Source organism: Phasianus colchicus, chromosome 6 (genome assembly GCF_987193195.1).
Source record: "Phasianus colchicus chromosome 6, bPhaCol1.hap1.1, whole genome shotgun sequence".
In the NCBI taxonomy this organism is placed as follows: Eukaryota; Metazoa; Chordata; class Aves; order Galliformes; family Phasianidae; genus Phasianus; species Phasianus colchicus.
This window is the reverse complement of record NC_143441.1, coordinates 30931649-30958757: the sequence shown is the minus strand read 5'-3', so window position 1 is coordinate 30958757 and position 27109 is coordinate 30931649. Positions and strand designations below refer to the sequence as shown.

Sequence of the window (27109 nt, the reverse complement as noted above, 5' to 3'; positions counted from 1 at the left end):
GTATGACGAGTTACTTGGAAGACTGTGAACGTGCTTATGTTTCCGTGTCTGGCTTTGTGTGCATGTTGGGTTCATTTTCTGTAAGGCTCTGGGTGTAGAGAAAAACACTCACAAAAAGAAAAACTGGGAAACGGCGTCGCTACTTTTCTGTATTTAATATACAATACTTACTGCATTTGTATTCATTTTACATTTTTAGATAAAAGAAAAATATAGCTAGAAAAGTGAAGTAAACTTCAGGAAAGTAGTTTTAAATACAAAACTAGTTTCTTGACTTTTTACTTTCCAATAATTTGGGAACAACTAAAAAGAACTTGACGCCATGAACATTTTTATTATATCGATTTTCATACTGAACCCTCAGCACCCACAATAAATACACAACTTTGCTTTTCTTGCACTGCCAGCAGCAAAACGTTCAGTTCCAAAGGACTGTAATTCTGATATAATACATTGACAACCTTCTGTGTGCCTTAATTTAACTCTGCCGTATTGACAAATGAGTATTTTTGCAGTCCACCATCTTTACAGACTTGTAAAAGCTAAAGAATATGTTATATGGTAAGGTGCATGCTTGGAAGAGTACGCTCCGATGAACTTCAATGCAGTCAATGTAAAGCAGCCCCAGCGGAGGGTGTTCCTAAAGCAGAAAGCCTCCCAGGGTGAGATCTGGGACACAGAGCAGGCATGCAGTGAGATCAAAGGGCTTTGTCTGAAAGCTTGCAAAGAGAGCCCGAGAGCATCCAAAGTGTCGGCATTGTTTCCCAGCCATTCTGTACAGCAGAAACATAGTTTTTCCAATGCGCGTATGGTAATCAGCAGCTGTGCAAGAAGAGAGAGGCTGCAAGAGTTCACGTACAGCAATGGTGCAATATTTTTATTTACCACAGTTTGTGTTATGTAACCCCTTGGTGTATATTTATAAGCACAAGGCAAGCCAGCGTATGTACGTAACAATTCAAGAATCGCAGTTACACCTTCCTGTACCTCTGTGAGCGATACTGTGTTTCACACAGATCTGATCTTAATGCTGAACAAAAAGAATGTAAAGAACACTGAATCATAATCATTAAGCACACAGAATAAAAATAATGATGCACCTTTAAAAGAAACAGTAACACACGCACCTTTTCATGTTTGTACCCTGATTAAAAGAACATCGTGAATTTCAAGTATGAAGTGATACAGTGAAATCATGTCCTGTGAGTAGGTATCCATGGTAGTCTAGGTAGTACACTTTGCACCATAGGTAACTTTCCACCTTGCACAATAAAATCCTACTGCCTATGTAGGTAAAGTGACAGAGCTCAGCGGGACCGCGCTGCCTTTCACCAGCAGTTACGTGTCCTAAGGTGAAGGAAGGAAAACATCTGAAACTGCTTTGCATTATTCCCTTGGACAATCAAACCCTAGACATCTCCAGAGCACATGGTGTTATGAAAAGAACACAACAGAAGTCAAACAGCGTTAGATGCCCTTATAACCTCTTGAATTTTTTTTTTTTTTGGTAAAATCGTACTGAGAAATTAAGGCACTGAGACAGACGTTGAGTCAGCCTGGTGTAATAATACCAATGAATGAAGTTACTCTGGATGTGTCTCACAAGCTGTCCTCCCTGTTCATAGCATTCTGTAAACCCGAAAGTGCAAGTTTTAATATTGCCTTTTGAGACTGTAATGTATCTTGCAGATTCCCAAAGCAGTATCCCAGAAGGGTTACAAACAGGCCTCACTTTACGCAGTTCTGTTAACTGGAATTTGTATTGTGTAAATAGGCACGCATGGGTGTCTGAGCGGTGAGAAGTGAACCTTGTTTCTGGTACATTTCTGCACCAGCATCATCGTCACATATCCCAGTGCCCAAGGAAGTGCACTTCCAAACTTTTGTATAAAAAAGAAATGAATAGAAACTGTGAGAGAAATAATATTAACTAGAGTTAATAGTTTTTGTCACGCATTACCATTTATATAACATTCTTGCTGATTTATTAAGCTTAAGTATCCATATAGACCTGAGCTGCCTGACACTGGAATTTGTAGATTTGCATGGTGAAATTCTTGGTTTAAATTAATTGTAGTCAGTGGAGTTACAAAAACGCTGAATGATTTTAATTACTTTGAAACCCCAATCCTATTTCATGCAATTGTCCACACACACATACAAAAAATACCAAAATCTGCTGCCTTTATGCTTTTGTATAGTCAGCAATCTTTTCTCAAATCCAGATGGGCAATTTGATTGTTGCAACAAATGTACTTCGGTTATGAGGTACCACTTAGCAGTGGCCCCTGGTTTCAGCATCTGGAATCTACAGATATCTGCTGGAACGACTACAGACGAGATAAAGCCAAAGGCAGCCTATGTAATATTTTCTAATTGTAATTTTTCAGACAACCATCTCCCACTACGTATAAAATTAGCTCTACCGTAGCATTTCAAAGTAATCTGCTTATTCTTTTACATATTAAACTAACAAATATACCCTAAAGCATAAAAATACTACATCTGAACACACATACTATTCTAGGTACAGTATGAAGCTTATTTAAAACTTGTTTTTTGACTGATCTAGCTCTCTGCCTCTCTATGGAACTAGCTTCACTTCAACAACAAAAATGTACACAAAATGCAAATAAACAATTAAGCAGCAAGACTCGACACATTTTTTGGCAACTACCCTTTCACAGGACTAGTATGTTTTCCTAAGAAATAATATACTGAATTACAATACGAATAATTTAGGTTAATGTCAAATAACTTGCAGATATATGTGTCCATATCGTCAATAAACACTGACCCCATTTCTGGGTGTCTTGGTGCTGTTATTAACCATGTGTCCTCACAACTACCATCAATTACTACACGAAAGCCTTTCTCTGCAAACACTTCTGCGAGCAACTCTGCCCAAATGAGAACCCCCTCTCAGCTCTGGGACTGCCCAGCTGAGGCACAGGATTCCTGTGTTTACCTACTCAGGCCTTCAGACCAAAGAATATCAAGCTAGTGAGGAAATACAAACGCATGCTGTTACACAGAAAGGAGACAAACATACTGATGAAAGCACTCCGTGATGCTTTCGGGAGTTATAATAGAAACAACAGCTCCAAAGTATACAGTTCAACTTCTAAAACATCATCTCAAGGGTATACTTTAACTAGAGCATTCAAAGACATTATACTTTTAAAGCTGTTCAAAGTAATGCAGCTAAATATTACATTAAAAATAAAACCTATACAAGATTCAATGGCAGAAATAGACCACTTAACTGAAATGGAATGAAATGGACCATAAATACGTTGATCTGAATGCTTGAAAAGAATTTACAAAGGAATTAAAGACTGGAAAGGAAAGAATAAGTGGGTGCCTGTCGGCTTGCTTTCAGTGCCTGAATCATACAGCTTTGTGTAGAAAATAAATTCTAGCAAGAAAATAATAGGCAACTTTATATTTTCTCTTTCTTAAGTACTTGAAAATGTGTTACTTGCTTTAACAGAAACGGCTGCCTTGCCTGTGAAAGAAACATGGCTAAAATTCCTCAAGACTTCTCTAGGCCCCTTTTCGAGCGGAACTTCAGTGGCTTCCACTCCTTAGCAAAAAGCACTGCCATAAGGTACACTTCTTTTGCCCACACTGTCGTGACTGTAAGTGGGTTGTTCAGTCAGGAGATTCTGAATGCTGCAGAGAATGACAGCAAAGTTATTAGGCAGAGCTGAATGCAAGAAAGGCATCGTGGATCCTGGATTTAATTTGCTGGAATCTAAACTGAGACAAATGATGCATTTAGATGTAGTGAGGGACATGGTTAGTAGTAAAAATTGGTGATAGGTGGACGGTTGGACTGGATGATCTTAGAGGTCTTTTCCAACCTTGGTGATTCTGTGATTCTATGATTCTGTGATTTAATATGGGCTACCATGGTGTGATTGACATTTTTACACAGTGCTGTTCTGCTCTGGCTTTGAGCTAGTAATCTGTAGTGATGCTTTTCTGTTCAACTCATCATGCACAATGGGAAGGAGAATGGAAGTAAACATGATAAAGGAAAAGAAAGCTGGAAAACTACTGGGTTGCTACACGTGTAGGGCAATAAAGGAAAGGATCAACCTCTGCAGTCCCCACTGCTCACGTTTCTACTTCCCTTCCTCGGCCTCTAATCTCATGACACTGCAGCTCCTCTATCTTCAGTCCAAAACGTGCATGGCAATCAGTGCCTTCAGATGAGCACATTACCACTGAGCTCATATAAGCCTCCTTGTACAGCAACACATTCACAAACTTCCTGCCAGCATCCAAATCCTGATGTACTTTTTGTTGTAGTTACAACCCATAGTTACACCAACCCTTGAAGATGGTTGCAAGAAATTGTGATAGATTTTGTGTCTTGCTGGATAAACACTGCAAAGGACTTTTTCTTTAATCAGCAGTCTGCAAAGCCAGGCTTTATTTTGAACCTTTATTTTCTACTGCCAATAAAGGATGACTGAAATGCATTGTCATGCACCTGGAGTAAAGCACTTTGTCCTATGCCCAGAATTCAGTCATCCTTTAGGATGGTGAGAGAGATCTCCTAGGGGAGATCTTACTTTACCACTGTTTAAAATGCTCTGTCATAGAAACAGTAAGCACACTGTCTCCTTCAGATCCTGTACGGACTTTTCCTCAGGGGAAAATACTATGGGTTATGGTCTGTCTGTGCCTCATAGTTGTGGCAGGGCTCTGTACTCATACCTGCCACAGCACAGGCAAAGGAAAGAGTGCCTACATGCACCCATGTTACCTTGAGAGCTGGAGACCTTCATACAGGGAAGAACAGGTTCCTACTTGCTCTGACTCTTGCTGGGAGAAAACCTCCCCCTGGAGCAGTGATCCCTGGGAAGGGGAAGGGAAAGGGGGTAAGCAGTAGGAGGAGGCTGTTGCTGGTCTCGTTTGTATCCTTCAGAAACTTCTGTATAATAGAAGAATCACTGGCTGCTCTTGTAAATGTGCATGACAGACAGTTGGCTAGGAATCTTACATACTTAGAAAATAATCTTCTGAATCAAAAAAATTGCTTTGGCTGATCAACATTACATTCAATCTAATTTACCCTTGCTCGTATATTTGCTTGAGCAAAAGTATATAAAAAAGAACAAACACTTTACCATATTCTATTGTATTAATTCCCAATTCCTAATGAAAAGCAAGGAAAAACAATAGTATACATACAGTATGCTGCCTGCAAATTGGGGAACTGCAGAATCACAAGGTATAATTTAGCTCACAGCTTTTTAAGCGACTAGGGAAGTATCAGCAAGGTCAGCTATAAGCGACAGGCAATCAAGGTAGCTTGAGGAAGCAGGATGCTGACAGACTGCTAAGGACCAGGCTCCTTTTAATGTCACAGTAGCTTGATCTGGGATAAGGGAAGGAGAGCATTTAGCTGCTAGGTGATCCATCACAGCATGTACTTAATCAATGCCTGAGAAGGCACTGCAGAATTAAAGGTTTCCTACCCTAGAACTGTGAATTTGTCTCTGTGCCTAGGCTAGTTGCTCTTGCTTACTGGAGGGACTAAAACAAGCCACTATGTAGCATCACTTGCCCCATCACCCATACACGTGGACTAAACATAACAAAGTGCTACACAGACCTCATACTTCTTGTTTCTGGAGGTGGCATAACTCCTTCCCTGCTGTACAGCCTATGAAAAGCCTCCCTTCTTCCTGGCAGATGGTCCCACAGCATTACTTACACTGGGTGCCTCACAGACTTGTTAAGTTCTCAGACTTGCTCCTGCAAGATGGTGAGCCACCTGGACTGATGCAGCTAAAACTTCATGTGCATAATCTCACGAAAATCCAAGTGCTCAAAAACATGCCATTTTGGCTTGGCAAAGAATTCTCAATTTGCTGCAGGAGTCAGCTTGTAATCCACAATACCACACGGTACTGGGCACAGATTAGCATTATAGCAATGTATCCTCTGTTTCTGCAGCTCAGCTGCAGGCTGTTTGCATTATCATCTTAATCTGCTCTCAAACCCTCATTGGCACCCACTCCCCCTTTTTTTTTCCTAATATCTACGCAGAAATGTCTCTAACTTCTACACAACCTGATTTTTAAAATGTTACGGCCTTGAAAAACGGCTCCAGAATTTGTGACGTGAGTTGGCACATTCAGTATCTGGAACTAAAATCCTGTGTGAGATTGCTTTATCATCTTACGCTTGTGGAAGGAAAAGACAGGATAAAAAAAAAACATGGAAAAAAAAGTTTCTGCCCTACATTATATCTAACTTTTCCATATCCAAATTTGCTTACAACAATTGTCCTGAACCCTCCTAGTCTCTGCCTGTTTTTTTTTTCCTATCTTTGCAGCACTTCACAATTTTCTTCTCTTGTCTGAGTACTCAAGATAGATGCTAACATTCAAGAACACCTTAAAAGCCCCACAAAGATTTATAAAAGGAAGAAAAGTCACAAGAAAATGATATCTGCCCCCTACCATTAATATATGGCAGGAACATACAGCAGAATGTGGCTTCATTCTGAGTGTAAAACACAGCAGCAGGAAGAAGTGTTGAGAAGATTAATAAAATTATATAAGATTAATCTAAAGGTGAGGATTTGAACAACCTGTCATACATATGAAACATGAAATAAGAGGAAAAGTTGCCTATTACAGTATGTTAATTAGAAACCCATCAGAAGTAACAGCGCAAAGGAAGCTGACAGTCGAATATTTGTGAAAATTTGTCTTCTATTCAGGAGCAAGTATCAGTGTAAACATGGGAACATTTGCCTGGCATGTGGATTGGTTTAAGGTGCTGAATGCTCAGTAGTGTGGATGCCAGTTTAGCATGCTCCCAAAAGGGCAATGAGCTTGAGAGTGTTACAGCATATCCAAGCAGACATCACCAAAGTCTTCCCTTCTTTCAATCAAATAGTATAGGTTGCTTTAGTGCAAAAGAACATTCAAATGCTGATTAGATTAAATTCATACCTAGACTCTTCCATAAAACCCCATCAACTTTGCAGTCAAAGAGTATCAGTTCCAATATTTGTTTAATACACTGTTTGTATTTACATTTCTCATTTCATAAATACCAGCTGTTCCTTAAAATCTCCTTTTTCATCTTTACTAATGTCAGTTTTTTTTTTAAATCTTTTCAAAGGCAGTATCCTTAGTCTGGTCTTTTTCAGAAACAGTTTTCTCTACCCAGTAGCAAAATGTCTGTATCAGAACTTGCTTTCTCTAGACATGCAAATGTCTCATTGACACTGGGTAGGATGAAGCCAACAGCAAATTTTAACTGAGATAAAACATTTCATCTGAAGAAAGAAATGCCATCTGGTTAGGGAGCTCTGGTTCATGTCTGCTGGAAGACTGGAAATTTACCTAATTTGAACACGGCAGAAGCTTTCGAAGGACTATGTCTAAGTCAAGGCAACTTCTCCACTAACTTTTACTCCAAGCAACATTTTCTGCCCGGAAGGCAAAAGGCTCACCCAAGTGTGATGATGACTACTTTCAGCTTCCACTGAACACAAAAAGAACCAACAGTGCTCACTTGGATTTCTGGAATCATTTTCAAGAACAAGTTCCTATTTGATTCAGATCTGTTCTCTTACTCTTTGTTTCAAAAACACAATGACATACGTAATTTTAAGGGATTTTCTAAACTGTAAAAGTCTAACAGTTTCAAACTGTAATCACTTAGCTAGAAGAAATATTTCTAGCTATTTTTTACAAGAACTGAATGAGCTATTTTTGTGCACACTATTCCTAAGTGTGTTTTATGTATTTATTACATATCAGTATGTAATACATGCTAAGTTTTAGACAGAAGTGAAGAAATAACAATTGCCAAAGCTATGCTTGTCAGTTCATATGTCCACATCTTTCTTCTTTTAACGGCCTAGATCATTTAAATCAATGAAAATGCTTCTTATTGCTTTTCAAAAGTTACTGGGATTTGATGGCTACAGAGTCCGGTCCAGAAACTGGAATTATATTACAGCCATTATCTAATAATATGTAAAACAAAGGGATAAAAAAAAAAAACAAACCTGACAAACAGAACTCCTATTTGAGTTGCACAGCCTGTTCAACTGGCAAATGGTAGTCAGATTTTTACATACCTGATCTGTACTGGCACACACAAAAAAATAACATGATAGTGTAGCCTGGTAGGTATGATTAGGCACACAAAATCCCATTTTTCTAGAGATTGTTTCTGATTCTTTTCTTCATGGAAAGTAATCTGTATACTCCAATGTTTAGTAATCTAGTAGAAAGAAAAGTGATAGCTTATTAACAGTTACTGAAGGTTTTAGTATATTACAGACTATTCTATGTGAATTTAAAAATAAATTTCTTAATTGTTCTTCCACAGTGCCAATTTGGAAAAACATTTTTTTTCTAATATACTAATGTCAACAAAATCACACAGTAAGAGAGGTGTAAAATCCCATTAAATCAAGAAAGCTCTTGATACTTAGAAGTAGTTTTGAGGCAATACAATAAATAAGTTAGGTTCCTAGGCTTCTGATCAATTCAAGCTTCAAGCATAAAACAACAGATCACTCTAACAGTCTACTATCTTCTCATTCACATTGTACATAAAAATTCATCTGTTCCTGAAACTGTTGCCTAAGAAAAATACTAACAAAGTGGTTCTATAAAACAGAGTTCTGAGAATAAACATCGTTATTCAACTGTGTTTTATACATGGCAAATAATTTGCGTTGTCTTTTAAACCAAACTGTGGCTTATGATTCGTATACATATTTAACAACTGATGTGCTTTCAGTTGTGAGTCAGATAAGTGTTCTAAGTTTGTTGGCTAGAAGACCAAACCAGCATGTTTTGTCATTATTTTCCATATTAAAATTAGCCAAACACCAGAGAGAATGATCCCTTTGGATAATAAAACATACTTCTAAAAGATAGTGAGAGAACCTGTGAGAAGTAGCATGGCACAGTACTTTCTTCTTAATCACCAAAACAATCATCAAGTATGAAAACTACATAAGAGTTAGGACGCTGGACAGCATCCCATGCAGAAGATTCTCAAATACTACCTACAATCTGCTGCTTCCTTTCATTTGAGAGGCTCTATACATACATGTAGCACCACATTTCAGAGTTTTGCAAGCATGATATCTTAATTTTTTAGGTCTATTTTAGGACTGAATCAAGACAGAAAGGTATTCCTAACATTTCACATAGTAGACCAGTGTGCAGGAAAAAGAAAAATGGAGTGTGGGCACAGCCTACACAGAAATACAGAAATATGCACAAACCCTGTTTTTAGAATTCTACCTGGCACACAGGAGGCAACAAAAGTGTACACAAAACTAATGTTAAGTGAGGACATGCACAAAGAGAGCCTTTTAAAATCATCTATTCTAGGCTGCTGCACTAAAAGAAGCAACACTTCTTAGCACACAGGGGACACTGGCATTGTGCAGCTATTGAAAATTTGGAATAATCTTGCTGGAAATAGCACCTGTGAGTGTCACTGAAATGTCTTCCATAAGGATGCTGAAGGAGAGGAACTGCAGATCTAGACTGAGTGTGGGGACTGGGTGAGGAGAAAGGGGCTGCCCCAGTCTTATTGCTGTGGCATGGCACCAACTGGCTTTAGTGGGTTTTTTCCTTGTCTGCTGGGACTGTTTTTTTTCCTGTAGGTATGTAGCAGGGATAACAAACCCGTTTGTGGGAGATGGAAACTGCTCCTGTTTCCCAGAACATCCCGTTGACTGGTGAGAAGAGTGCAGTGTCTGGCTGTGGGTGCTCTTGGAGCTAATCATCCATCTTTACTTTTAATACATTTTTTGCTAGGCAGTGGGCTTTAGCTGCTGTTGAACCAGTCCTGCAGAACACATGCAGACAGAGTTATTTTTAAGAATTGTGCTCTGAAGTATTTTTTTAAAGGGTTTATGAGGAGTTGTCATCACAGTCTGGACTGAGTGTGTCAAGGAGCACTTTTTTCACATGTATAGTTCTAATTCTACACATACAGCATTAATAAGTAAAAGTACTCGAGGACTACAGCCACACCATGAAGATATAAGGAGCAAGAGCATGATGTAAGCAGTCTCCAAGTTGTCTTTATGCAGTCTCACTAGGAGTGCAGTTCCCCCATGCTGTCAGCCAGTGCCAGCGCTTTGCCCAGCCAGAGAACAGCCCTCCTTGGTTTACCAGGGTAAGTGAAGCCTCGTGGCTTGGCAGGGGAGGTGGGAATAAGAGGAAGCCTAAGACTTATCAGAGAAGGACTGCTGGAATTTCTTCCTGAAGAGATTTTGAAAAAGAGGTCATTTGGAAAGTCATTGGGCCTTTGAATACAGTCCATTGCTACCACAAGGGAAAAAAATCTTTTTCCCAGCCCTGTCAACACAGATTTTTTGTTGTTGTTGTTTATTCTTGCCATTCCCGCTGGATGTATGTTCCAGAACATGACCGTTAATGCAACCTTTTCCAAGATATTTCTCCTGAATACTCCCACGTATAACCTGATCCTATATTAGACGATGTACAGCACCATGTTGCAGGAGCTCTGCTTCTGATTCTGCATGCCACCTGTGCTTTTTTCTGCTGCTTGCTTGAGCTCCACTTCTGATACTACAAACTGGGAAATGTCGCCCCAAAAGTTAATTTTCAGGCAATTCCCACTTTTTTCATTCATTCTTGGGCTCACAATAACCTCTGGCTTTAAGAGTTAACATCCCTCTTTTTTTATTTTCCCCTAACTATTTATTTACAGTCAGCAACCATATTCTCTTCCAGCCTTTGCGTTGCTAAGCCCAGTACACCCAGCTCTCCTACCAGACAGCAGATGCACTTCACCATCTGAGAGTCTGCAGTCTAATTGGAAAGTAACACCCTCAAACCCACACCCAGGCCCATTTTCACCCAATGTTAGCTCTTGGAGAGCTTTGGGAAAGTTCCCTGACAGCTGATGGCAAGCCAGTATCAGCTGAATGCCCTGATAGCGTATGTACGGAAGCTTGGCAGTAGGTAACATGTGGAATGTTTTTAAAAGTGATAAACTGTGTAGAAAACATTTCTATTGTTGCTGTTGCAGGATTCACCTGTATTTTGTCTCTGTTTGTCATTCTAATTAGTGTTTAAAAAATGTGATCAAAAATACCTCCTTGGTCTATTCTTTTCTATGAATACCAAAGCCCCGTTCCCACTCAGGTTCGCTGAATGGCAGAGGAACAGGGTTGGTTCAGCACCAGTACCATGGGCTCACTGCTCCCCTTGGATGTAAGAGCAGAGAGACCGGCAGAAGTGAAGCTGAGCTCAGAGCAGTGAGCTGCCGTGGCCGCTCCCTGGCCTTCAGCTTGCCACTGGTGGAGCTTCCAAAATTCTTGTGCTGTGCATCTGTATTATCCTCGCAAGCAGATGCCTCGTATGTGCTCTTGCCAGGCTTAATATACAACTTGCCTGTTCATGCTGGTAGGTTTTGAACAGGGACTATTCTGGGCATAAAGAAAGGCACAGGCCACTGCATGCATGCACACAAGTGGTCCTTTTAAAATCTGGCCCATTTAAAGTAGCCATAATGTTAACTACAAGTTGCACAGTTAAGTGTCTAACAATAAAGAAAAGCTTTATCCAGGAGACCTGTAAGATCCACTCACCATTTTAGCAAGGGGCCATGTCCCAGACAGTACTGATGCCTGAAACAGAATTAACAGTGAAGTGCACCACAACAGGCAGTCTGCCACAAGGCTGAGAAACCTGCCAGGAGACAGCTACAGGTTCCTGAGCCCTGTCTGGCACAATTACATTGCTCAGTTCAGTGCTAAGGACCTGCTTTTGCCAAGCGTGCCGTGAGCAAGGGTGTAATGCTGGCTCTGTAGCCAAACGAGAAGAAGTAGAGATGAGGAAGAGAGTAGCCTAAGGGACTATCATAAGAGTAAGCAAAGCTGTCTGCCTCACTTCTCATCAGTTACACTGCAATAGGATATATTTATATTTTTATGGCAAGGGTTAACTCGTTGGACCAATTTTTCCCCCAAGTCATATTCAGGTAAATGCACTGAAGTCATACAAGGAAATGGCTTTCATGGATTGAAAATATTTCTTTTTTTTTTTCTTTTCCCAGCACAGTATTAAAAAAAATAAACGCTTCTTTTTAAAATACTGAAAATATTTTTTAGTTAAGGTAAAAATACTAAATATAAAATTTTAATGTAATATTTAAAATTACTGTTCTATAAAGGCATGTGAATTGCTTAGTTATTTTGACATTCAGTAACGGCACATTAAGCCTAGTGGAGAAGCATGTGCCAGTATACCACATGGTGGCTTAGGAGAGAAGCTCATGCATTTCTGCATAGAAAACAAGTCTTCTTAATAAGCAACATCTGAGGCATTTTGTGACAGTAATGTTCATGCACTTGAGATGCATGGCAGCTGTTGTAGGTAAGGCAGCAGAGTATACAGCATACAATTCTGCACAGGTAAATAACTGTACTTAACAAGTATAGCATTCTCTCCTTCCAAACTGGAAATATTTTTTCTATGTTCCTTTTCAGAGAATGATGAGAACAGGTTAAAGATGAAAACCTGTATTCATCTTCATTGGCTCTACTCGTGTCTTTGAGCTGAATATCAGAAATTTCAGAATGAGAGAGAGAAAGTGTGTTTGCAGCTGTTTCCGGAAAAGAACGATGGGTTAGATGATGGGTTAGAATGTGCATGGATTCCAACATAAACTGACCATTTGGAAACTGAATGGATCTTTAAGAACGGGACCTCGTAAGTTTTTTTACACACTTGCTTTTGAAACATGCACACAAACTTAACTAGCTAATAACTTGTTTGTGTATTAAAAAAAAAACTAAAAGCTGAGACATTTATTACAATCACTATCATAACTGTTGTTTTTATAGAGCAATGAAATAACAAAATAATCCATCCAAGTTTTCAGTTGGGGAAGGACCTGCATGTATTCTATGAGTGCACAGTAGCTGGATGTATTAATGTATGTATCAGTTAACTGCAGGTTGCAGAGATCTGATATTTCAATGCCATTCTTTAAATATCACTCTAAGAGATCACACCATCATAACAGAAGTACCAAATCATGCTTCAGCAGCTAGAGAGAGATTGTATCCTGTTTTGGCAGTGACTTGATCATCTTACTCCACACTGGCAGCATTCAATTTTAGAAGGATAAAATGGCAGCAAAAGTGGTCAGCAGCTTCTCTTCGTCTGGAGTTTTCCCAGGCAGACAAACAAGACAAAAACAAAACAAACATAAAGCTGCAATGGGAGCAGGCCAAAGCCCTGGCCCTTGCATTGCTCTGATGAAAGTAAACTACGTTGATTTCCTTGGATAAGCACATTGCAATCCCAAAATGAAAGACAGTGTGTAAAACCTCCAAACAATGATCTTCACTAGAACAGCCATGTGGTTTGTATGAGACAGTGGCCTTGTCAGCTACACATCTTGTTCATTTATAGGTTCATCTTCAGTCAGCATTGTGATGCATTCACCTCACTGGAGTTTTGGCTGGATGACATGTGCGAGTCCAGATTCTCCTTGCATTTCTCCAGACCATGGAAATATGGGTGAGACAGGGCAGCATAGGCAGATATTCTCTTGGCTGGATTGAACGCTAAGCATTTCTGTAAGTATGAAAAGAAGTTGTTTTTAACTACAGTGTAGAGTGAAAACTGCTAACATCGCAAGTCACAGCCCATTTTGGATCAGTATGAGACACAGCGGGATCACAGATGGTGCTGCATGGTAAAGATGACCATGCACATTAAAACAAGCAATGGGGCAGTGGGCTTACAGTATACGAATCCCCAAGGCTGATAGAAAATACCAGGTTAGAACATTAAAGTGTTCATAGTTTAGGAAGCCTCAGAATTCATATTTTCTTGAATTCATATGCACAGGACAGACTCTGCCTCACAGACTGCAGGGAACAACTATTTACAAATGGCTTTTGAATCCTCTCAATACTCAATGCATGCTCTTTTGTGATTATACAAACATGGAGTGCTTTCTAAGGTATGTATTAATTCCTAGGGTCAACATTTCTATAGAAGTTGAATCTTTGACTTTATATCCTTTGTGTGTTAATGTTAAGCGTTCAGTTTCCTACATTCAAAACAAACAAAACAGAAAAATTCCATCATGCTGAAATAAAAGAAAAATCCAAAAGAATATTTAATATTCATCAATGCCAGTCTGCAGATGTGCTGAAAACTCTGTTCCTCATGCTGCTCAGTACCATCGTCTCATACTTTTCACTGACTTCATGTAAAATATTGTCTGATGATGTAGTTGTTTGGGCTTTAACTGTTTGTTTATTCTGTGTCTGTGTGCAAAATGGCAAACTGAACTCTTGGACTCTTGCAGTGACTCTTTAGAACTAACGTAGTGCAAATATCCGCATGACTTATCACTGAGATGAAACCTTTAGATCATGGCTTTTTGCCACAGTAATGACAGCAGTAGGGCTGGTCAGTATGTTAAGCATTCCCTGACAGAAATACTTTGATAGTGGATTTCACTTCTGTATGTAACAGGAGCAGTGATGACTTTAAACTATTTCATTCAAAGTGTTTTCAGACTTGTGCTGAAGTCTGATTACAGATCTTAGGTCTATTACTCTTAAATATTTCTGCCTTCCAAACTTCTACCTGCTTGTTGCAGATCCATTTTTCTTCCCTAATTTTCAGTCTAATTCCACTATTCATGTTCCAGTGATTGTAGACTCCTATTTTAAAGTCACCTTAGAAGCTCTTGTATCATCCCACTGGGAATTCTCCCTCTTCTTCATAGTTGTACTTTGCTTGCCTACTTTCCAGATCCTTTTCCCAGTCTTGGTTCAGTCAGCTCAGAACTCTCTCCATATGTTACATACCTTGGTCTTTTCCTTTGCTTCACCTTCAAATAGTATTCATCCTAGTGTCCTTGTCTAAGCACCTTCAGCTCTCACTTACTTTACTTGCATCAGAATTTCAATCATTTAACTCTTGAAATTTAATTCAGTGACTTTCTATTCCCTTTCATCTGTGGATCTCAGTTCTGATTATTTTTTTGCCTAACAGTAATGACTTTCCACCTTACCATCTAGGCAAAGATATTTTTCTCTTCCTCCTTCCCACCATGCCTCACACTCATTGTGCTCTATCCATATTTTACTACTTGTTCTCGAATGTAGTTCTTTTCCCATGTCTAGCTTCCATTTCCAATCTTCCCGCAAGCACAAAAGATGCATTCCATTTCTGTCATTTCAAGTATCCAGGTGTAGTCTACTTTACTGAAGCTGGGAGATGCAGTTATAACAACAGTTGAGAATGACCAGCTGTTGTACAGATGTAACTTTGGTTGGAGTAGCTAAAGTGATGCAGCAAATCTTTCAATATTTGCAATGAGCCCTCTCTAAAGAGCCCATACGAGCTGAGATCTTTCAAAGGCTTTCAGAGAAGAAATTTAGCTAGATTTCAAAAACAGTAAAATGCAAAGTCATTCTCAGTATTCAATTTGAAGACTGAACTTTAGAGTCAAGGTTTCTAACAGATCTATAAAAATGTTGGAAATCATTTGATTGACTTACATGCTACTAGTTTTACAAGCACAACTTGTTTTGCATCTGTTCAATCCTGCCAGTTGTAAGAGGCAATGATTAAATGGCAAATTCCAAATCTCAACTTTTCAGTATTCTGCCTATATAGCCCATTTCCTGCTTTGCACTATACTGTGAAAAACGGCAGATCATTTTCTGTACTTGTATCAGACTAGTATTAGAAGAGTGGCTTCTAATCAGTTGCACAATAGCACTCAGTAATGAGGATCAAGGCAGAAGGTACGTCAAACAGGTCCTTCTGTGGCAGTTTCCTAGCCTTTATCTGTTCTCACCTCTGACACCTCTTGAGCCAAAGATGGTGTCTTTGTGCTGATGTTTCACTGATACACATGAATTTGTCTACTTGCTTTTCTACTTCATTAGTAACTTCATTAAATGGAAACATAAATGTTTCTTGGCATGCAGCTATCAGTCATGCGGTTTGGACAAAACAGATGGAAACTCACAAGAAGCAAGTCTTTGCCCATTTCATCAATATCTGGTACAAATTTTTCAATAGGTTGTGCGGGTCTGGAAGCAAAAGCATTTCTCGGAAGGGCAACATCGTTAGGCCAGTCCTCTTCTTCTGGGAGTCCAATTACACTGTGAAAGGCAAAGCATAATGTTAGCTCTGGACATTTACGCAGTCTCCATTTTGTATTTAATGTACTGAGTGACAATTTACTTTATGATTAAGTCTTTTAGTTTAAATGAGATTAGTTGGACAGTAATGCAGTGATCACTGTGAATAGAGGGTGATGAGTGTAGGCCTTCAGTGTGCTTGGCAGAAGTCATTCTGTGGCCAGCACGCTTTTCTGGCCTAGGTCTCAATTTTATGAGTCTTTTTTGTTGAAAAAGTGCTGAGTGCTTTGGAAGAAATTTGCTCAGCTCTTGACTGGATGGTGCAACATATGTCACTCCAGGATGATTAAAAGCAGTAAGTTTCAAAGGGGAATTGCATGCAAGGACCTTTATTCACAAGAATAGAGGCTCAGAGAAGAGTGTGGGTCAAGATGAGGGTAAGGCAATAAAAGGGATGTTTCATAATGCTTCAAAGCTATGTGCAGTAATTGTTGCCTAAAGTTAAACAATTTATTTGCTTCACAATACAGGTTTTAAAGTCTCAGTTCAGAAGTGGCATAGGACTTGAGTATCTTTGTATTTCTATTTCCCATTGTATTTTATTTTTCTTTACTTTTCAATAGAATACTTGAATTTCTTTTTATCATTTCTTACCTTGTTACTTTAAATTCTAGAAAGCATTTAAACTCATTAAGTAACTACGCTAAGGTTACAAAACCAAAATAAATTAAATAGTAGGTAAACATCCAATACTGGGTCATGTTTTGTATATTTCATGTTTTAGTCCTGAAGTTAGTGTTTGTGGTAGTGAAACATCGGTTTCTGCTGGAAATTCCGGAAAAGACCTGACATTACATGTCAGGTTTTAGGGAAAACCAAATTATACAGCCTGTAAAGTTGAGATTTTTAATTCAAACGCTAACAGTAAGAGGAGAAAAAACAAGGAAAAACTTCACTAAATACTTGGGTCTGCAGTAAGCCCAGTGCCACTAGGGAGCAGCATTGACCTTTCTTCTTGCTGAGGTTGGTAATGAGACTGGGTGAGGCCAAAGGCCAACATTTTGATGTAAATCATAGATTACCTGAACTGAGTGGAATTAGTCCAGCTCTATCTACATGGATTTTAGATTATAATTTGGCTCAGATAAAATTAACATGTCCTCAAAACAAAAGTGTGAATGGAAGGTCAAAACAATATCTCAGAGTACTGTAAATTTTACAGTATCAGAAAACAACAAAACTCTTGGGAAAAGATGAGTTAAATCTGTATGAAAAATTACTCTTTTTATCACCACAGGTATGTCAAGGGTATGGTGCAGCACCCCACAGTGGTTATAGCTGTGTCGTTAGCTGTTTGAGGATCTGAACCCGTATTAAACATAACAGCACTATTGGAGGACAAAGGAGTTAAATATTTTAAATAACACTGAAATTTAGCCTGCCATTCAATTGTGTTTGGCCAGTCCCAGGCTTTTTATTTTTTGTACGAGAGAGCATGAAGAGTCCAGAATTAGCACAGGCCCAGGCAAAGCTAACAAAAGAAACCAGGAGGCAGCTAGTTAGGCAGGTAGGGCGGAAAAGACCAAGAGTGGAAAGATATTTTTAGTTATGTACTCCTGCAGTATTCAAAACTCTTAATGAATGTCTAAGTAGATGCCCTCACTCTGGTCTGGTAGCTTTATCATTTCAGTGACTAAGTTTGGGTGTATCTTGGATGAGTTTCACCTCCTGCCAAAGGTTCAGGCCTGGTCTTGAGAAATGCTGAGTACTTTCCGCTCCCGTTGATCACAGTGAGAGACAAGTCTGCTCACACCACTGCAGCATTTACCCTGAAATCTGTGAGGATATCCCACATGCAGACAGTGTCCTGGTAAAGCAGAACATTGTTTGGGGCAACCTCCTAAGGATTTACCCTCAAGCACACTGGAATTCTACCTGACGCAAATCAGAACGCACATGTAAAGCAAAGGCAGACCACAGCCCGATTATATGAAAGAATACATCAGTCCAGTCTGCACGAAAATCCTGAAACTACTTTCTGTCCAAATTTGTCTGGAGAATGACTCACTACTGTAGAAAGAAACAATCCTCCTACAAGAAGAGCTATGCCTAACTGTATGGGGTTGTCCAGCTGTGAAAACACAAAATAAACACTATTTAGCATAACCCACCCCCTCCCTCCGAACTCAAACAAGTGACTTCTGAACTATTTAAGGAGAAATGCACAAAAGAAGCAAAAGCAAACTTTACGTAAATGTATAATAAGGAATTTCTTCTAAAATTAGCACTGCATTTTCTTTTCTTGATGAATTCTTTTCTGCACAGGCAATCACCCCCTAGGGATGGAAAGATCCTGCTGCAGGTTGCTGCTACCGGTTATGTATTTAATCCTATCCCAATTAATTTAGATTTTTCCTCTTAAATATCATTAGTAAATCAAATCAAAATCCGTAAAAAAATCACAGCTACAGCTTTTTTTTCTTCCCCCTCCCCCTCCCCCCCCCCAAAAAAAAAATAAGTTCCATGTATCAAAACTATCTTCATTTTACAAAGCAGAATATTGCAGGACTGAAAGAGTAGCTTTGGCAGAGAAAAAAGTAAACTTTAAGGACTGATTTTTCTGGATTATGCAGGAAGAGCTGTTCAGCGCATGACAAATTAACCACGCAAGTGAGTCACATACACTGGTATGGCATGCAGGAAAAGGAAGTCAACTGTGTGAAATCAAGACCTGCAATTTAGGAACCTCATACTAAATAATGAAAATGCTCAGAAACAGATCTGTTAACGATTTGAGAACTGGAAATATGGCTAAGCGGAAAAATTCATTATTTATTCTAATTATGTTCTTTTTCCTAAAAAATTTACTATCTTCTGTTTGGAGTATCTTTAATAGAAGAATGTTTCAACGTCTCCTCTTTCTCTCTCACTTTGCCCATCTGTTTCTTTCTTCATGAACATCAGCAGATCGTTGCAGTCTCTCCACAGGATAAAGGAACACAGTGGTGCAGAGGTAAACAGGCATTCATTCTGTGGCATGGGATGAGCCCTAAGTGGATCTGATTTCCTAATGAAGTGACGTGTACATGAATCTTCAAATTACATGGTTCTTACAAATTTAGAAACATTTCTTGCCCTGAAGAGCTCTTACAAGAAAAAATTTAAAAAAGATATATTCCTACTTAATTAACACATTGGTAATATTGGTCATTTTATAATTTCTTTTTTTGGTTGCTTCGTTTCTCATAAGAATGTACGTTGGAAAAGAGTTTATCTACTTCAGAGACTTCAGAGCCTCTCCACCTCCTCAACATATTCTATACCTCTGAAGAAGAAAAACACAAACTCCTTTTATTTAGAAAAGGTTTTAAAGGAACGCCTATTAGTATGTCTCTGGCAAAATCTACATTAACTGCTGCTATTCCTTCTATTCTCATAGTTATCTGGACTATTAATTGTTTTAGCAGGCTATACAGTATTTTTTAAAAGCTAAACTATTTTCTCATGTACAGAAGGTTTTCCCATAAAGAAGCTGTTGGTAAGCATCCTCAACTTTTTAAATTTAATTGGAATTTTAAAGGGTTCCAATGTTATCTTCTGAAATAACAAAGAAATTACTGGGGAAAAAAAATGAAAAATGCATTTGTTGCAACAAAAAATGCATTTGTATTTGAGCAAAGAGAATCTCTTGAAACTAACTGCTTAGGAAAACTCATGAATAGTACATGCACAATATGTTTAAGAGATTTAAAAAGCCCCAAACAGAAGCTTCTCGTAACTTCCTGATGATGGCTGCTAGTTCTGCAGAACTCTGTTCCACACTGCTTCCTCCTCCCACTCTGACAGAGAATGCATGGAAATATCAGGTTGCGTAGAGTAGCAACAGGAAAAAGGCTCTAGGAATACTTAGTTCTAGACACATTACTGCATTAAAAACAGCAAAGAAACCTCACGGTATTTCAGTATTAAACATATATTGACATAATGCAACTGGTTATTACTTACTCAAAGATTTTTCCTAGCTGATCAACATCTGAATTTCCACGGAAGAGTGGTCTGAAAGAATAAAGAGATATTTTTTCCTTTAATTCATGTGAACTTTTATTTGTCAGCTGCCAACATAGAGCGAAAGCTCGTTATTTTTCTGCGATCTCATTTCTTTTGCCTTCATATTTTATCCAGTCTTTGAGAATACAATTCTACTAAACTTGATAAAAACCAGGACAGATGAGAAATATTTTTGAATATGCTACTTTTTAGAATTTAGAATTTAACTGCATTCTTCAACACGTATAACTTTCTCTCAGCTAATGCTACCCTATATATTATCAGAACAAGATAGAACATAATGAGCTGTTTAGAGAGACAAAAACAGAGTGAAATGTCATGCATTCATTAAAGTATAATACAATTGGAGATTAATTATTATTATAATTCAAAATTAAATTCTTTTTATGTTGTATATTGGAAAGATACTTCCACCAAATATAAAGGATCAAATAAATGACAATGGATTAATGAAGGTCTGTAAAGAATGGGGTGTGAAGCGATACAGAATTTACCTTGAAGGACAGGAATACTTCCGCTGCATAAATATATTCAGGAAAGAAACAAATTAATAGGTGGAATCTCCAAAGCTTTCAGAAAAAGACAGTGTCAAAAATTACTTTCAGACAGTGGTACGCAGTTTTTCCTCTCAAAGTGAAATTTAAAATATTTTTACTCTGTATGACTACATTGCCATACAGCAGGTTGTGATGAACAGCGCAGTTTTGTGTCTAAATTCCCAAGAGATTCACAGAATCACAGAATAGTAGGGGCTAGAAGGGACCACTGGAGATCATCCAGCCCGACCCCCAGCTAAAGCAGGTTCCCTACAGCAGGTTGCACAGGAAAGTGTCCAGGTGGGTCTAAAATACCTCCAGAGAAGGAGACTCCATAAGCTCTCTGGGCAGCCTGTTCCAGTGCTCTGTCACTATCAAAGTAAAGAAGTTTTTCCTCATGTTCAGATGGAACTTTCCGTGTTGCAGTTTGTGCCCACTGCCTCTTGTCCGGCTGCTGGGCACCACTGAGAAGAGCTCTTCCGCCCAGGAGACATTTATAAGCATTGCTAAGATCCCCCTCAGTCTCCTCCAGGCTGAACAGCCTCAGGTCTCTCAGCCTTTCCTCATTAAGGGAGATGCTTCAGGCTTCAATCATCTCTTCAACCCTCTGCTGGACTCTCCCCAGGAGTTCCCTGTCTTTTTTGTAGCCTGCTAGTCAGGCTACCCCTATCTCTGGATCACAGCCCTCAGAAAACACTGCAAGCTATAAATTTATGGTCACAGTTCCCAAAACTATTCAACAGAGACATGGTGACTTTACAAACTAAGTATTTTCCCATGCATCTTTGATTATGAAGAAAGGTCAGTACTCTCATGTCTCTCTGTACACTCCTTTTCTTCTCGCTGAAAAGGTCCTAAAAAGCTGTGACATCCAGAGCCACCATCCTAACTGTTGCATTTCTCAGGATAAAACCTCTCCCATCTACACTGGGAGAACAAGAAGTACTCAGAGACAGTCCTTCCCCTCTCACTGCCCATAGGCAGAAGCAAATGTAGGATTTGGATCTCCCATTACTAACCATGAGTTTGTTGTGAGAAATGGTGCTTTATATGCTGCAGCTCTCACATGCAGAACAGGGTTATATGCCACTACTTATCTGAGGGTCAGCACCAGATACACTCAGAGGATGGTGACAGGTCTCAGGCATAATAAGCTCTGCAGAAATCTGTGCCACTAAGAAAAAAAACAAAGCAATAACTGGAGGACGTGCTGACCATCTTTGATGAGCTAAACGTGCCTTTTGCCTCTATGGTTGCTGCCACCCAGGTCACACCCTATCAGCTAACACTGCAACTGCTTCGGGCAGAGACACAGAGAACAATTCAATCGAACTCAATTTGAAACTATATGACATCAGATTTAAACTGATGGACTAAAATGTGGCTGTCTGGTACTTGTCCATAAGGGGCTTTTTTATTTAGACTCTGAAGAGATGATAAATGGTGGTATGCACTGCTTCTTAGGTGTGCATGCAACTCATTAATTGTGGTCTTTTTGACAAGACCACTTCAACTCATACCTACAGATTTCTGTATTTTATAAGCTTCAAGGTATCTGGCAATAGTGGCTTTTACGGAAAAACAATGAAACAACTTCACATAGATATGAGCATCTACTGCTGTCAGTTTTGAGCCTGATTTTTGGGATGGTCAGTAGCTACAATCCCAGTACTACTGTGGCAGCAGATACACTGATACCTTCCAAAGTCAGACAAAGCAACAACCTTAGACACGGTTCTGAATGACTCGTTAGTAATTAACATACAGCCTCCATCACCTCAAGAAATTAATTTTGGCTCTAGTATTAGAATATTGGAGCCCTTTAAACTAACAAAATGTATACAATCAGGCAATTCTATCCATGCAAATGGAAAGCAGATTTAATGTTGCAAAACGTATGCTGAACCGTGTGTTATGTGAAAGCTTGGCAAAGTCAGCCTTGTTCGCAAATCACCTGAGGCAGTGTCATGCCAAAACAAGTATGATTCTTGGGATTTTTAAGAGAGGTTTTTCCCATCACTGCTGTTGTCTCAGATTCACTGAGGGCTGAAGAAAGAATTTAAATTCTTTTGAATATATAATTATATAACACAAGGTGACCTTCCAACATACTTTGATATTTCATCATAATGAAGCATTATGAATTCATCTTACAGACTCCTATCCATCCCACCATCATGACTACAACAGAATGCCAGCTCTAGGTTAGGCACCACTAACGTAATGAAATTTGCCTCGTGAATTTTGGCTGGCAGTTCAATTGGAATATTGGATGGATGACTGGGGAAGTAGATCTATAGATGCACTTAATCAGCAATTGTATGAAGATCTCTTCTCACATTTTGGCACTAATTATTCTTCAGTAATGACTTGCCAGCACTGCAAGTCCAGTACACCTTGGATGGGAACGTTCATCTCAAGTCAGTATTTTTTAATGCTATTCTTAAAAGCAGATGATAGCTATCCCAGTACCACTGAACTGGAAGCACGCCCAGCAGCCACAAAAATGTAAAATCTCACCTTTGTTCTTTGTATCTTTCACTTGACTCACTCACCCACTCACTCCCTGAGGTCTATTTATGCAAGCTGAATCCAGAAGTCCTTACTTGGGGATATATCCTCCCCTCTGTGATGATAATCTACGTGAGACTACTTCAAGAGAAGGTTTGATTTTGTAAAATTCCTAATTTTTTTTCCTCTAGAAAGGCATGGAGCTGGATCTGTCTCCTGTGACAGAAGATGTGTCTGTCCTCTGATCTTAAAGAACTGTGTGTAAAATCTGTGTGTATGTATACCTCAGGAAAGAGGGATATTTCAGTGGAAAGAGATACACTTCCCTTCTGTGCGTTTTCTTTATCCTCTCAACTTTGTCTGACTTTGCTTACCAGAAAATCCATGCTCTGAGGGATCCAACACCACTGGTGTTACAAACCACACAGTTAAACAAAGAAGAAGATAGGACAGAAAGTAATGCAGTGCACCAAAGGACTAAGTTAGTTTCCCTATTAGTTCAAGAAATTTCAAATGTTGTCATGCTGCCATATTTTCCTATTTTTGTTGGTTGCTGTTGTGTTTTGTTGTTGGTTTTTTACTCTTTTTGTTTTGTTTTGTTTTAAGGAGAAGGGAGAAGGGAAATCTTACAAGAAGTCTACAGGTCTCTCTCCTGTTTCACCATTCCTTCTCTAAACCTTGGAGCTAAACCTTTATTCACTGCTCCTTGAAAAGTACCCACTGAATGGAGGAAAAAAATCTTTATTTCTAAGGTGGGACCAGAATGCCAATAGCCTACAGATCTAAAGATGAGTTGGAGATGTCATATAATAAATAAAAATGTACTTTTGAAAGCCAGGAGCTATCATGAACAAGATCCTGAGGTACAGATAGGATATGCAGCCACATAGTTATGTGGATATTAGCTAGGAGTCTGCGTTGTGACCCTTTTCAGTTAATAAATCTACCTTTTGTCTGGTAGTCCAACACTGGTGAGATGCTGAAGTGCTGGGCTCCTCAGTAGCAGAGAGACAGGGACGTACTGGAAAGAGCACAGTGAAGGGCCACAAAGGGACTGGAGTATCTCCACTATAAAGAAGGGCTGGAGAGAGCTGGGCCTGTTCAGTGTGGATAAGAGGAGGCTCAGGAATAAACTCATCAATGTATTTAAATATCTGAAGGAAGGGTGCAATGAGGACAGAGACAAGTTGTTTTCAGTGGTGCCCAGTGCCAGGACAAGAGACATGGGCACAAAGTGGAAGACAGGAGGTCCCTCTGAACGAGGCAGCACTTCTGTGCTGTGTGGCACCAGTGCACTGGCACAGGTACCTGGAGGCCGCGGGTCTTTAGAGATCATCAGACGCTGGGCACCCTGCTTAGGCTGGCCCACTGTGATTTGTGATAACATGGAAATAAAAACAGATCTCAACATAAGGCTGAACTGTAAAACTAACATACCCTGAAAAAATTAGCATCTACTTACAGTTTAGAAGAACTTAATACTACTAATTCTTTGGCTAAAAGGTTCACTTATATGAAGCCAAACAAATAAGATTTTACCATTCACCAACTTCATGTTCTTTTCCCATTTCATGCTGTTGTTTCATACTGTTTTTCACCTTCACTGAATATTCTATGTGTCAGAGCTTAATATGGGTGTTTAAAAGGTTGAGCATTTTATTTTATAGACAGTGTGTTTCACGTCTATGCTACTCAGTAAAAACTGAGATATAAACATTTCCTAAGCAAGTCTCTATGAAAAAATTCTCCCTGGTGCAAGTCTGCTAACATGCCAAGGCAATACTAAAAGTATTGTATACAATGACAATGCAGTGACACCCTCAAGATAAATGAGGTTTAACTGTAAACTGACCACATTACTTCTAGACTTTATTTTCAGCCCATGGTCTACAAAGCAAAGACAGTCTGTAACTCATTGTAAGAAAAGTCCGTGTTTTCATACAAATTGAAATTAAAAGCATTGATAAACACTGCTCTAGCATATATTGCAGTATAAACAAGGACAAAAAATTAAAGAACTATAAAACTACATGCACTGAGGCACAGGAAAAGACTTCTGCAAGTTTCTTGGCTGATATTTTGAACCAATTAGTGACATCCAAATCAGAAGCTGTTTTCCAATTTCTTACACTGAGTGATTAAACTACAGATAAAATGGATACATGGAAGAAAGCTCACGTAAAGAAAAATGGTACTGAAGAGTGAAAAAGAACAGTCAGGAAACTCTCTTTCTAACCAAAATATAATAGAGCCAACACGACAATTCTAGTACTGCCAATACAATTGCCTCTAAGGCTTGGCATGGAACTGGAAATGTAAGAAATAACTTCCAAAATAGCTATCTGGATACTATCTGCTTGTCCATTTGCTCAGTTTGGTGAGAACAGAAGTGGGGAATCTGATCACCTTCTTTGTTACTATAGAAAAGCAATAAGGATAATTTCCTGATTACTGACTTGAACATGCTCAATGTTCTTGGTGAAAAGTCTACATATTGGCAACCCAGATAAACTCACTGAACTCATTAAAGAACCCTCTAAAATCAAAAAGAGCATAATGCACTTTGGGCAGGTAAGGCTTAGCTAGTCTGGCTGAAAAGGTAGCAAGGAGAAGAGCTGGAAGAAAGAGCAGCAATTTCAGAACAGGTAGCTGCTGCTTGAAGGCATTAGCGAGACAAGATGAGTAATCCGGTAAAAGAAAACTCACAGTAATGCAGCAAAGTGGAAAGAAAAATACAAAGGGAAAGATTACAGCAGCAGCTCATGAAAATGGTACAGGGAATTTTAGAGCTCAGTGAGGTTGCAGTAGTTAAGTTTAGGAGCTTGCATGCCTTTGTGTATAAGAGCAACAAGGTGACGGTGAAGAAACTAAAAAGCTAAAGCTGAGAAACATTTGCCAAGGAATCCTGCACCGTGCCATGGGAAACCTGCCAAGCTACATACTCTGTGACTCAGAGATATATTTAAATAATGTTGTTGTTGGTTTTTTCTTTTTTTTTTCATGTTACAAACTGTGAAGAGCTGGCAAATATTTTTTTCAGATTCTTGGTTACTTATTACGATGAAAATATTTTCATTTTTAGAATTATAAACAAGGAAGACCTAAAACTAGAATGATGACTAGAAATAACATGATCTGGACTGTCCTGTGGAAACCTTTATTTAAGAGGGATTATTTCCAAGCTGATTCACTCTCCTTCCCACTGCTGGTTCTTTTTGGTAGATCTTCTGGACAAGTCTATACTGCAGGCATGAATAGTGAGACTAAGGCAAGATATAAGGAAAATACATGTATCAGTCTTTAAAGATGAAGGCTCTTCAGCTTTCTGAGAGGTAGCACGAATTTGGTATGGTATAAAACTTTATTCTGAAAACAGGCCACAGCTGACAACACTGCATGCTCTGGGCAGTTACCCACTTCCAGTCACAAGTGACTTGCCTCAGTTGTGCAACTGGGAATTCTCATTTTAAATGTAACACTTTTTGTACTCCCTCTCCCTTTCCTTTCCCTCTCCTTTTACTTCGTGTGAGTGGGTTCCAGACACAGCACAGGAAGCAGTTACTTCATGTGGAGCATGGACATGTCTTCTTCTACATATAAGAAGAAAGGTGGTGTGGATACACATTAGGATTGAAGAAATGCTGGTCAGCTAGAATCTGACAGAAAATGGATCAGATATGTTCAATTTATTTTTTTTTTGCCAAAATTTTTTACTGAAATTCTATTGTTCTTCAAATAGGATAGTACCATAATCATCCATAATATCTCTAAGATCATTGGGGCTATATCACTATTAAACTACTATTAGAAACAGATTTAATGCATTAGTGTA

At 39.0% G+C, this 27109-nt stretch overlaps 1 protein-coding gene across 3 annotated transcripts in view; it reads right to left on the bottom strand.

Moving 5' to 3' along the window:
• Nucleotides 1-338: 338 nt before the first annotated feature.
• Nucleotides 339-27109, bottom strand: part of CDK6 (cyclin dependent kinase 6) — a 134654-nt gene continuing 107883 nt past the window's right edge. For all 3 annotated transcript variants that reach the window (XM_031614384.2, XM_090142809.1, XM_090142810.1), the window contains exons 6-8: nt 20168-20218; nt 16048-16183; nt 339-13625 (exon numbers count right to left, since the gene is read on the bottom strand). In XM_031614384.2, coding sequence (XP_031470244.1) covers nt 13473-13625; nt 16048-16183; nt 20168-20218 — 340 coding nt within the window. In that variant the 3' untranslated portion in view covers nt 339-13472. The remainder of the gene's footprint in view (nt 13626-16047; nt 16184-20167; nt 20219-27109) is intronic.